Source organism: Xenopus tropicalis, chromosome 1 (genome assembly GCF_000004195.4).
Source record: "Xenopus tropicalis strain Nigerian chromosome 1, UCB_Xtro_10.0, whole genome shotgun sequence".
NCBI lineage: Eukaryota > Metazoa > Chordata > Amphibia > Anura > Pipidae > Xenopus > Xenopus tropicalis.
The window spans coordinates 151,576,890-151,590,678 of record NC_030677.2 but is presented as its reverse complement, the minus strand read 5'-3'; the positions used below and the strand labels follow the sequence as shown (position 1 = coordinate 151,590,678).

At 39.5% G+C, this 13,789-nt stretch overlaps 1 protein-coding gene across 3 annotated transcripts in view; it reads left to right on the top strand.

Moving 5' to 3' along the window:
* pxn (paxillin) overlaps positions 1–10,999 on the top strand; it is a 34,458-nt gene extending 23,459 nt beyond the window's left edge. Inside the window, exons 7-16 of one of the 3 annotated variants that reach the window (XM_031896189.1) lie at positions 1,725–2,477; positions 2,785–3,048; positions 3,562–3,945; positions 4,280–4,351; positions 4,671–4,793; positions 4,934–5,104; positions 5,176–5,349; positions 5,598–5,679; positions 6,082–6,230; positions 7,387–10,999. In XM_031896189.1, the coding sequence (XP_031752049.1) occupies positions 1,725–2,477; positions 2,785–3,048; positions 3,562–3,945; positions 4,280–4,351; positions 4,671–4,793; positions 4,934–5,104; positions 5,176–5,349; positions 5,598–5,679; positions 6,082–6,230; positions 7,387–7,653 (2,439 nt within the window). In that variant the 3' untranslated portion in view covers positions 7,654–10,999. 3 annotated transcript variants of the gene reach the window in all.
* The last annotated feature ends 2,790 nt before the right edge of the window (positions 11,000–13,789 follow it).

The following is a 13,789-nucleotide window of genomic DNA, read 5'->3' as shown; positions in this document are numbered from 1 at the left end:
ACACAGGTAGGGTAGGGCAGGCAGAGTATGGCAAGTATTTTAATATATAGTTATTGTGCAGACTGTAGGAGCAGTGCCAGCATTGTGTCACTGTTTGCTGCCTGTGTGTGCCATACACGCAGGCAGCATAGGACAGGCAGAGTATGGCACACACAGGCAGGGTAGGGCGGGCAGAGTATGGCACACACAGGCAGGGTAGGGCAGGCAGAGTATGGCACACACAGGGTAGGGCAGGCAGAGTATGGCACACACAGGCAGCATAGGGCAGGCAGAGTATGGCACACACACACACAGGCAGGGTAGGGCAGGCAGAGTATGGCACACACAGGCAGCATAGGGCAGGCAGAGTATAGTACACACAGGTAGGGTAGGGCAGGCAGAGTATGGCACACACAGTCAAAGTAAGGCACACGCAGGCAGGGTAGGGAAGGCAGAGTATGGCACACACAGGCAGGGTAGGGAAGGCAGAGTATGGCACACACAGGCAGGGGAGGGAAGGCACACACAGGCAGGGGAGGGAAGGCAGAGTATGGCACACACAGGCAGGGGAGGGAAGGCAGAGTATGGCACACACAGGCAGGGGAGGGAAGGCAGAGTATGGCACACACAGGCAGGGGAGGGAAGGCAGAGTATGGCACACACAGGCAGGGTAGGGAAGGCAGAGTATGGCACACACAGGCAGGGTAGGGAAGGCAGAGTATGGCAGGTTTTTGCTGTACTACCACCATTAATATAGGTATGGTCATGTGATAGCATGGGTCTGGTTTCAAGTGGGTGCAGTTTCAAAAAGGGGAGTGGTCAAAACTGGTTTCCATTATCGGCCCTCCACCACGTAGGTCGGAAAAATTCCGGCCCTCGGTACCACAGAAGTTGGACAGCACTGATCTAAGAGATGCAGATAATTTATTGGCTGAAACCTTGCTTTATTTATTACTGGCAGGCAAATTGCACAAGCTTTCAGAGGAACTTCACTTACAAAGGAAAATTATCCACCCCATCTTTAGCAAGGCAACTGGCTGTAAAGCAGTGTTTCAGTAATTCATTGTGTGTTGCCTGAACAATCTCTTTGAAAACTCCATTGATTTTTTGTAAATCAGTCTTTGTAGTATAAAAGGAGACATTTGGGTTAATTTGTTAACATAGGTGCTTGATAGACAACAGTCAGTAGAAGTTATAAAAAGGAAGCAATGAGTTGATTGTCTGCTAAAGGTTTTACTGCAGTGGTAAATTAACAAAACACCTCAAAAAATCTCTGGTGTCCTCTCTGGGTGACTTTAGTTTTGTGACCATTATATAGGGCTTAATGTATAAGGGTATTACAAGTCACTGAGGTGTCCCATGGCCTTTTTAAGGCATAAGGCTTATACGGTAAAAATAATAGTAAGAAAAGCACAGAAAAGTAAAATTCCGCAGCCCACTGCTAATGTGACACTGAGAGACAAATTACATAATTAAGTACAGATTAACATCACGTTAACAAGAATATAAATTAAAATATATAGAATCACTGTTGTCTTGTTCCCTTTTATCATACGAATATAAGTGATATATTATATGTATGTATGTATGTATGTATGTGTAAAAAAAAAAAAAAAATGTGCCTGTTCTTACTGATTGATTGGTATTGGTGACTACGTAGCCCTATAAATCTGAAACATTTATGTAGAAATAAGGCAATTTATGTTTGTTATATTTTACATGAATTTTTCCCCCTTCTTGTGCAGACTTGTCATACATTTTCAGAATCCATTTTTGAACCTTACAAAAACAACTCTTGTTCGTTTTCACCTTCACAATTGCTGGGTGCAACCACTGTGCCAGACAGTGAATCTCATCAAACTCATACCCACACCTCTCCAGTTTTTTTGCATATTGTTGAAGAGGAAATCCCAAAATCAACAGCCTCAATCGGAAAAGACTTATTCATGCAGATCCCTGCAAGTGGAAAAGAGAGCAATGTATTTGTACCAGCAAGTAACCTGCAGTTTGAAAGCACCCCAATCAGTTCAGTCAGTGGGAAATATGATGTGTCTTCACCAGACTTTGAGAAAAAGCCTGAACTGGAGGATAAGAGACAGAATGCATTTTCTTGGGCGTACAACGAAATGGAAGGCTTTGTATCTAGTGGTTTACAAGATGTGCCTGACAATCTGCACTATGATATGCAGCCACTAGCATATGATCAAAGTAGTTCAGTCACACTGGAGCCAACAGTAAACCTTACAGTGAATCACGAGAGTTTTCCACCAGATACCAAGACCAGTCAGTTTGAAAATGCAGTTGTTTCTAGTGATGAAAGTTGTCCTGTATGTGTGGAATCTCCTAGAGGCAGTGCTATCAGTGGCGAGTTTGGGAGTCCCTTAGAATTTGACTTTCAGTCTGACCCCAAAGCCATTCAAGCTTTTTGGGAGAAAGAATCCCAAATTATAATTTCTCCAGAAGCATCAACTCGTGAACGAATCTCTGCTTCTCGGCAGGCAAGCCTTTTGTGTGGTAGTTTTGCCTTGAGCATGGCAATATGTGCATGCTTTCAGTATTTCAAGATGCATGTTCTGAAATAGGAATCGGAGATGACCAGGAAATAACATTTCTTTTGGTAGTTAATGGCTAATATTATACTGTGCTTGCAACTTTGTGAAAGATATATATTTTTCAGAATTGGTCAGTGCATTGTTCAGCAAATGCAGTTTGTTTTTAAAGATCCTGTGTTTCAGATTGCTTTGGAAGGTAATTTTTGAATATTTCTGTTGGTTGTTGACCATAATACTGTGCCTTGTTGTTCAGATGAAGTCACTTATTGAAAGAACTAAAGAAATTCCCAATGTGCACCCAATGTATCGTGACCTCTCTCCTCGAAGGAAATTTGGCCCAGCCATATACAACAAGAACCCCTCACAAGATCGCCTTATTGAGGAGCTTCATGGACGGTTTGGAATAGATAAACAGGAGACATGCAAGACTCCAGAAGATGATTGGCTGACAGAGGGGGTGATTATAACGTCTAGACCTTCTAAAAACATGCTGCCTTCAGAGCAGCAGATTGAGAAGGTACAGGAACAAAGCCAGGGGACATTGATGTTTAGCCTGGGTCGTGCCTGTTACACTGGATGGCTTTTGCATGGAAAGGACCTCATAGGATTTTCATACACTTTTAGATTTGCAGCTGCTGCTTTTTATTTTTTCCTCTCCTTAATCAGTATATAGGGAAGTGGGGTTTTTAAGTAACTTCACCCATCAGATGGAAATTGAAGACTTCTTTCCCTGTTACAGTAAGGTACAGTAAGTAATTGCACAAAAGACTGACCTGTCAGTGCAGCTGAGTGCATGATGTTAAAGGGCACGGTAGGGACATGATCTTTTGTTGCCTCAAACATTGCACGTGCAACCTTTGCCTAAAATAATACCGACCATCACTTAATTATAAATTCTAACCTTTACTTCCTAAATCAGTGTGACAAAGCACCTTAATTCTATTAACCTCTTGCCTCTAGTTTTTTTTTTTTTTTTTTTTTTAATGAAAGCAATGAAACATATTTTCTTCTCTCTATTTCCTTTATATAGATAATTATACCTCCAGATTCTCCTCAGCTTATGAGAAAATCCTTTTCTGTCAGTTCATCTCCTCCTGGCACTGTACACAGAACCAGACTTGTGTCGAAATCTACATCCCCAGCACAACCCTCTGCTTGTGTACCTCCTCCACCTCCATTACCCCCTATCCAGTCCCCTGCTTTCATTCCACATTCACCTCAACAGTTTCCTTCCTGGAAAGCAGCTGGCGATGATTATCAGGATCTGTCAAGGCCTCTTCCTCTTCCTCATAACAAAGAACTTTCCGCAACTAGGTTTTTGCCTCCGTCTCCTTTGAAAACTTTACCTCCAAACAAATCCTTCGTCTCAGTTGGCTGTCAGACGGATGAAACTCCCCTTTTTCCACCGATCCAGGCAGGGAGTTTACTAAATATTACTTTAAAAACCCCAAGAGCATTCTGGATTCTGCATTGTTGTCATGCACAGCAGTGGTAATATTTTGGCGGGATAACCCTCTCTTTGTGAGATGCCACATTGAAATATTATCATAGTTGTCATACTGTGGCTTTTAATAAATGGGTTGTAAAGGTATCCTTAGTTACTGGGGTGCCAGTATTTAGCCTTGACTTGGAATAGGTTTAATAGTATATCTTAATCACTTTTACTTATAATTGATAATGATATTTTCCTTTCTTAGTAGTTCTATTGAGAATTCTGGTTTTTCTGACTTGTTGTGATCTTCTTGCAGTTGATTTCTCCCCAGACTTGTAGCCCTGCCTTGTTTGCTCGCCCACCTCCAAGCCCCACTCTCCCTGATAAGGCAGGTTCCTTTTTTTTGTGTGCTGGTTTGTGCGGTTGGAGATTGCTGTTTTGATATGTGTATCGGTTGCAACTTTTGTTGGGCTTAGTTAAAGATCTCTTTTTGCTTGTTTTATATCTATTGTTGCCGCCTCTGAGTTGATTAGATTCTACTGCATGGTGTGGTGTTTGTTTTGCTAAAAACCCAAAGGACTGTTTACAGAATAGTTCTGAAAATATACGGACAGAAACCTTCATTGCTTCCAGATTTGCGTGAGGCTTATATGTCGTGCTTCCAGATATTTTTTACCTTAATTCTCTTTCCTTGTGCTGGTCTACAGTCATCTGGGCTCGTCCTTGTGCCTTCGTTGTGGCCTCACCCTGAAGAAAGGCATTTGACTTCCAATTCTGACATGTTCCCCAGCTCCTCTAAATGTTTGGCTCCGTCTAATGACATACCCTCGGTACTTATTTGTATTGTTTATGAATTGCAATGGGTTGATTGCCAGAAGGTTAAGTAAAAAAGTAAAATATATGTTTTTGAAATTGTGCAACAATTCTGTACCTATACAACCCTAAAACTGGTCTTCTGGTCTTTTTTTAGATCATGGCCAAGGGAAAATCTGTAAGTAACTCTCCTCCGTCAAATACTCCAAAGCCTGGAAGTCAGCTGGATAACATGCTGGGAAGCCTGCAGTCTGATCTTAACAAGTTGGGAGTTGCCACAGTAGCCAAAGGAGTGTGTGGTGCTTGCAAGAAACCAATTGCTGGCCAGGTGAGCCGATTCTCTGGTATAAGACAGATTGCATCCTAGCTGTAAGTTGCTAATCGCATGCTTTTTTCCAGGTTGTTACAGCAATGGGAAAGACATGGCATCCTGAACACTTTGTATGTACACACTGTCAGGAGGAGATTGGGTCCCGCAACTTTTTTGAGCGAGATGGGCAGCCATATTGTGAGAAAGATTATCACAACCTGTTCTCTCCTCGCTGTTTCTACTGCAATGGACCCATCTTGGATGTGAGTCAGAATGTAGTCTTATATACTGTTAATTGGCCTTAGGCTACTGCCACATGGGGCTTATTCTCTGCAAACACAGAATAAAGTCTGATGCTAGCATAAGGGCTAATTCTCTGTCTGCATTTATCCATTTATCAGCCCTGGGTGGCAGTATTTTAATATCGTCAATAATACAATTGCCAACTGTGATACCATCATTTTAATACTATCATTTTTTTTGTGCCCCCCCCCCCCCCTCCGGTTATCAGAAAGTGGTAACTGCATTGGACAGGACTTGGCATCCTGAACATTTCTTCTGTGCACAGTGTGGAGCTTTCTTTGGACCAGAAGGTAACTGAATTTATATCCTATTACGAACATATATGCAAAGTACATAGAAAACTGCATTTATAGAAATCCTAGCAATTTCAAAAAACTGTGCTGGAAAACCGCATGGCCTGTTAAAGGAAAATATAAATAAATAAAATAGGTTTGGAATAGAAATATAATTGATCAGTGTTAGTGACTCGGATAAGAAGATGACACTAGAAAGGTAAATAATTTGAAAACGATAGAAATTTAAGACCAAACTGTCATGTTGTTTAGTATATGTCCTCTCAATAGAATACTAAAAAACTGTATTTACAGGCAAATTTACCCATTAAAATGTCGGCTTTTAATTTTGGCATGCTTATGTAATGTTCAGGGGTATGTTTTCCCATTGACATCTTCCTATTTCTTTAACTACAACAGGTTTCCATGAGAGAGATGGGAAGGCCTACTGCCGCAAGGATTATTTTGACATGTTTGCACCCAAGTGTGGTGGATGCACTCATGCTATCTTGGAGAATTACATCTCTGCTTTGAATACTCTGTGGCACCCAGAATGTTTTGTTTGTCGGGTAGGCATTTATTCTAAATTGTTGTCACTGTTTTGTTTTTTTTTTCATTTTAATGTCATAAACATTTAGAATGCTTCTTTAGAATGTTATCCTTATGCAACATAGGCTCTATCTTAATCAACTTTAGGGTACTGGCAGGTGGGACTTCTTGTTGTCCATGCTTGACCTCCTAAAAAAATGCATGGGCTACTACACAATGCATATGTTTTACCACTGGCGATTTACACTTCAACTCTCTTTCATAAAAACAGTACTGATATTGCATCCATCAAATTATGCTGAGCTTAAAGAAGACATTTTATATAAAGTTCATATTCAGTTATAATATTCATCCCCCCTCAAAATGTGCCATTATATGAGAGCTGCATACACAAGCTCTCCAGTCTGAAGCCAGAGTGAAATGAGACATGGGAGTGTCTCTTCAGTCAGGAAGTGGTCATAGCACTGACTGACAGGCTTTACTCAGCAGCAGCAGGGAAAACCCTTCCCTCCTTCTGTGTCTCTCTGCTTGTGCTGCTGCCAGGGGTTGGGGGGGGGGGGAGGAGAGGAGCAAGTAGAGCAGGAATGGACTGTCTGTGAGCACCCTAAGAGCCCCACCCACTCTATGAATATTCACTTCACTTTAAGTAGGTGAGGTGGTGTCATTGAACTCTATCTGGGCCAGGGGCTCTGAGCCCTATACTGAAGAGTCTAAACCGGAAGCTGGCATACGGTCTGGGTAGAGCACAGTTTTCAAGCAGCTATGGACTTATTTGAACCCAAAGGTATTAAAATAAAAGCACTTCCTTCTATTACATTATTTGACATTGTTTAGTGCATTGTAAAAATTTATGGTATATATCCCCTTTAAAAGCTGTGCTGATAATTCTGAAAGTGCCATACAGTCTTTACTACAGCAGCCATGAAAATTTAAATTGATTGTAAAATAGTCCTGATTTTCAGTGCTGAACATCAAACAGGTGCTTGGCTGCACCACAGTATTTGGTGGTGCATTATTTGTGTACAGTTATCACAAGGTGATAACCTTCCTGTAATTTTGTAACCTAGTGCTGATATAGTTGGGTAACAGGAGCTAGCTGTTCGGCATCATGAGAATGGAAGTGGTATTTTGTTGCTCTAAAATCATGATTTTTTTCTCATACTCTTTTATCCACAGGAGTGCTTCACACCTTTCATTAATGGGAGCTTCTTTGAGCATGATGGGCAACCTTACTGTGAGATGCATTATCATGAGCGCCGTGGTTCTCTCTGTTCTGGCTGCCAGAAGCCAATTACAGGCAGATGTATTACAGCTATGGGGAAGAAGTTTCACCCAGAGCATTTTGTCTGTGCCTTTTGCCTGAAGCAACTCAACAAAGGAACCTTCAAGGAACAGAATGACAAGCCTTACTGCCAGAACTGCTTTGTTAAGCTCTTCTGCTAGGGAACAATGCACTTTTTCCTCCAAACATTTCACATACTTAAGTGTGAACAACTGGCAAAGGGGTCAAGGGGATAAGCAATACTGGCAGCATTGATTATAAAGAGAATGTATAGTAACTATCCCTGTTTTACACACACTCCGTAGGAGCTGCTCCTTATTTGTAGGTAACAGTTTCTAACCATTTGCATCAGGAAACTCCCCTACCAGCTCTATATTGACACCCAAATGCCTGTGTAATGTTAACCAGAAATCCTCATCCTTGGGCATACAGTCGCACCACTGACTGCCGCACTAGCAATTGGGTAACCGGTCATTCACTGTACATACCAGGGAAGATATCTTGTACTATGCAGCAATTATGGCAGTGTGTGTGGGCAAATAGTAGTGCTGATTTACTGCTAAGAAGAAACCAATTTCAATCCCTTTGAATTGAAAGAGCAATGAATATGGCACTTTTATGTATATTTGAGTAGACCTTGCGAGCTTGTGTAGTACAGGGTTAAGCTGCTGGGGTACAGGGCCTGGGAACTTCAGCAATAACATTTTCTACTGACAGTTACTGGTAACTTGTCTTCTGTCTGGTGGGTATGCAATACTTGCCACAAGTTTTATAATCAGGAATGCAACCTACCAGATTTTGTAAACTTGGTTTAACTCATTTCATTCAGTTTTATTGACAAAAGATGCCTTTTTTTATAAGCATATATATATGCATATAATACATATATTAAAGTCAGATGGACTGAATTATGTTTCTTATTGACTCTTGCTTTGATTAAACCTGGCTATTAACATTTTCATATTTTAAGTGTGGAATTAATGTATTAACAATGTTTGGACATTTCTGATTTAAAAGCAGTATTGCCACTTTAAAGTTGATTATGCCTGGTGGGGGTAGGAAAAACTTATGTGATTATTAATGCCAAAAACATCAATTTAGTATATCATATAAACGTGTGTTGCCTCTCCCACTACATGAAACAATATTATAGTGAAAGTCTTTGAAAGTGAATAGTTTGAAAGCTGTTCTGTTTACGAATTAAAAGTGAACTATGAACTGTGTGTGCATGGACGTTCCTAGGGCTCGCAGCAACCCGTGATTTTCTTTTGATTCTAAACTTTGAGATTTTCAGCATGTGAAAAAGCACTATGATTATAATACCAAAGAGAGCGCAGGAGAGTTTATGCCTTCTTTTTTTAAGATTTCATAAAAAGAATGTGTTTGTGGAGTATGTTCTTCATTTAAAGGTCAACTATCACCCCTCCAAAATGTGTCCCACATTGAAGTTGTGGGCTGACACAACATGATGCCTGAATGGGGAAAACAGTACTGGCACTGAAGGTGTTCAAGCAGTGCAAGCTGTGTACACCCTTAGCTTGACTGGTGCATGTCGCAAAAGCCACTGAAATAGGAGGCATTATCAAGTTATGGCACACAGCAGTACATGGAGGCTGGTAGTAGGTCCAAGTAAAAGCCCCCTCACTGTGCTGCCTGAACTATAGAATATGCTGTATCAGTCTACGACTTCAGTGGGGTAATAGGTGCCCTTTAAAACACAAGGCTTATATTATGCACTGTATAATTATTTTCTACATATTCTCATATATACATATCAGCAATACTGCTGTTCCCTGTGATATGCATAAATGCAAGCAGTGATGAAAAATTCTGTGCACACAAAAAAGCTATGTCCTCTATACCGTGTCATCTGGCTCTATACAACTACTCCCACCATCCTAATTTGTGTGTGGATGCTGAGAGTTTGCAACTGCTAGAGGGCTGTAGCTTGATATGCATGATGGCAAAGTTTCCTTAAAAATAAGATTTTATTATAATAACAGCAGTAATAAACACAGTTTCTCTATTAATATTCTTACTCTGCACAAACTGGAAAATTTATACATATTTGTTCACTGTGATCAGTGATGATAAAGCAAATGCCTTATAAAACTTTATTAGTTTACTACTTGTATCTTTATATTCCATCTTTTTAAGGGAAAAATACCTCCCTTTGTGACATAAGCTTATTCATTTAAATTTATGTAAAAAGGTGCATAAACACAATCTAAACAAAATTTAATTTATAAAATGTGTTTTTTTTTTTTTTGTTAACCATGATAGTCCATGATAAGCCTTGATAGTCCACCTTCTGACTCTAAGGGACCATTTCCCATCCCTCTCCTTAGGGGTCTGAAAATTCAGTCCCTCCCTCATCTTGTGCTATTGTAAAGTGATGGATTATGAGACTTATAGTTCCTCTGCTTTTCAGGGAATCTTTGCATGACTTACTAAAGAAAGTGGAAGGACTTTCAAGTCCCAGAATTCATCACTTCTCAATGTAACAAGGTGATAGAGGGGTTGAATAATAATGAGTGATGGCACATGGCATGTGCTACATTTTGTTACCCGCACTTAATATCCAATGTAGGTGAAAAAGTCAGCCTTTGCATTGGTGTAAGCTCGGGAAAATGCAGGAGAAGGCACAATGACTCCAGTACAAAAGTATATTCTGTCATTGTCCAGGCTGGAGAAGATTAAGGGTGACCTACAAAACGTAGCGTGTCATTTCCTTAAGGGGGATGTAAATGGTCTATTGTGGTTTCCTTTCAGCCTGCGAAATCATCATGTATTTCTGTGTGAAACAAAACAAACAACAAATATATCTTTATTTTTGCCAGTCCAGTTATGCACCTTTTGCATGATTAGTCAAACATGAAAAACTGATCACTCAGTGGTCTGCTTTAGAATACTGCTGTCTAAATAATAAGTTTTTTTTTTTAAGGCAACTGCCCTCCTAAATGCAATAGAAAGAACTTTGCCTGTACAAACTCAGTCTTGAACTCGTTTTTCAACAATGTTTCTTGTAAAATCTTGTTTCTGTACTGTATAATGAATTAATGCGGTTATTTTGAACTCTCCACTTTTGTTATTTTTTTTTATGTCACAGTTGTTTAGAATTATATCCATCTTCATTTCAAATTGTTAAATGTATAAAAAGCACCTTCAGTATGTGTTCTAAAAATAGGTGGTGCTCATTAAGGTTTAAGTATTGGTAAATTAATTTCATGGTCCATGTTTTTCTTCAGAACTGACATGGCGCTAGTGATTTGTACAGTTGTGCAACTTGGATCCATCATCTCAGAGTCTGTAGGTGGATTGTTAATGTGATTATCTTTGTAGGTTTCATTTAGTTACCGCTGCACATTACTGGTGCTTCAAGGTTGTGACCACAGCTGTGAGATTTGCAAAACACAATTTGCTTTGTAACCAGCTTAATGAACTTTGACCCTTTTTTCATCCATGAAGATAATGGCAATAAAATTTACAATCATTTGTTTTACTGAATTGATTCTTTACATTTTAGTCTTGTTAATTCAATGCAGTTTCGTTTGTGACATAAATGATGCAGAGAAAAAAAAAATGCAGGATTCACTTACAGTTGGCTAGTACCAAATAAAAAACATAAAGCATTTATTTCATTCCATAATAGCTCTAACACTAGAGCAGTTTAGAGTCTACACAGCTTAGTGTCCCCCAAAAATAGGCAAGGTGCATATTCTTTGAGTTATTCCAGGAAGCCTGCCGCATTAGAGTGACAGCTCATCATAGTGTGTTAGTAATTATGGAGTGTGCTGCAGTCCTGTTTTGTTCATAGGTCCCTTGCGTGGATCACTCACTTCTTGGGCTTATGTTCCCTTATTTAAAGATTTATTAAGCAGACAAGCCAACTATTTCCCTGTTTACAGCGCTCCATTTAACCCTTCACTTACTGGGTCATTTGGGTTACTAAAAATACAGACATTTACTGTCAGAGAATCTATATCTTTCCTTGTTGTTTACAAGCTACGTACTTTGTTCACTATTTACACAGAATTAAGTAAATTTTAGCAAAGAAACATAACCCTAGAATTCTGCTATATTAGCTCATTATAACAGGTACATTTTATGTCTTGGATTCTCTGGTTTTTGTTTGTGGCTCCTTGTTTTGATCATGTTTTTTGGGTTTTTTTTTCCAAAACGCATCAGTTAATAGAGCTTCTCCAGCAGAATCCTGCACTGAAATCCGTTTTTCAAAAACTGGTTGTTTTTTTTTTTTTTTAAATTTCACATATGGCTATCCATATTCTTCATTTCCAGTGTGCCACAGCCATGTGACCTATGCTCTGATAAACTTCAGTCACACTTTACTGCTGTGCTGCAAGTTGGAGTGATATCACCCCCCTCCCAGCAGTTGATCAGCAGAACAATTGAAAGGTAGCAAGATAGCAGCTCCCAGTAGATATCAGAATACCACTCAATAATAAGAAATCCAAGTCTGGCCTTGGACTCCTTCAGTTACATGGGAGTAGGAGAAACAATAGGTTACCTGAAAGCAGTTCTAATGTGTAGCATTGGCTCTTTCTGAAAGCTCAGACTCAGGCACAATGCACTAAGATGGTGCCTACACACCAATATTATAGCTAAAAAAAATACATTTGTTGGTTCAAGAATAAAATTTAAAATGGCAGAGTGAATTATTTGCTAAAAAGTACAATATAAAAATCACAACAGTATCCCATTAAAGATTTTCTTATGCATTCCAGCCTGCTATGTCCCTGTTCACAGCACTTGCTTTAATCCTTTGAGCAGTGGCCTTTTTGGGCTTCTGAAAATGCAGACATTTTATTGACAGGTTCAGTTCTATATCTGCCTTTATTTGCTTACAGGATGCCTATCTTCCTTGTACTTTACACAGAATTAAGTTTATTTCAGCATAAGGGTACATGATTCTGTGTAAAAAGCAACCAATATAAGTCAAGCAGTTTAGCAAAATGTAGATACAATATATATATATATATATATATATATATATATATATATATATATATATATATATATATATATATATATATATATATATATGGCCTTTGTGTAGGCCAAAACATCAGCATTCTTCATCATCTCTAAGCCCTGTTATGTGCAGATCTCCATTATGTACTAAATACCTTATTTTCTGGACAGCACCCAGGCTATCAGAAAGGAATTAAACCTGAGTGCCTGCTACCATTGACTGTATATATACACAGTCATATGAAAAAGTCTGGGAACCCCTCTTAAGTCTTTGGAGCTTATCATTGGTTGAGCACTTCCTTTTCATATATAACATGCCTTATGGCATGTTTTCAGCAGTGACAGAAAATATGCAATATGCATGATAACAAAATTAGACGGGTGCATAAATTTGGGCCCCCCAACAGAGATATTACATCAGTACTTAGTTGACCCTCCTTTTGCAAATGTAACAGCCTCTAGATGCCTCCCCTAGCCTTTGATGAGTGTCTGGATGGCGGTATTTTTGACCATTCATCCATACAAAATCTCTCCAGTTCAGTTAAATTTGATGGCTGCCGAGCACAGACAGCCTGCTTCAAACCATTCCATAGATTTTTGATGATATTCAAGTCGGGGGACTGTGACAGCCATTCCAAAATATTGTACTTCTCCCTCTGCATAAATGCCTTTGTAGATTTCCAGCTGTGTTAAGGGTCATTGTATTGGAATATCCAACCCCTGTGTAACTTCAACTTTGTGACTGATGCTTGAACATTATCCTGAAAAATTGGTTGATATTGGGTTTAATCCGACCCTTGACTTTAACAATGGCCCCAGTCCCTGAACAAGTCACACAGCCCCAGAGCATGATGGAACCTCCACCAAATTTGACAGTAGGTAGCAGGTGTTCTTCTGCCATGCAAAGCGCTTTTTGTTATGACCAAATTAACTAAATTTTTGTCTAATCAGTCCAAAGCACTTTGTTTCAAAATGACTGTGGCTAGTCTAAACAAGCTTTTGCATACAACAAGCGACTGTTTGTGGTGTGAGTGCAGAAGGGGCTTCTTTCTCATCACCCTGCCATACAGATGTTTTTTGTGTAAATTGTGCTGAATTGTAGAGCTGCAGGTATAATTTCAGTTCTCTCAATATTATTATTATTATTTCCCCATATTTCTCCCGTTCAGATGATCAGAAGCCTCATAGGAAAAAAAACAAACGCTGAGCTGTGTAAAGAAAGTTCTCATAATGCCTCACTCCTGCACCAAGACCCATGTACATGCTCAGTTTGTAAGACTATGAGGAAGCTTCCTGCTGATTGGC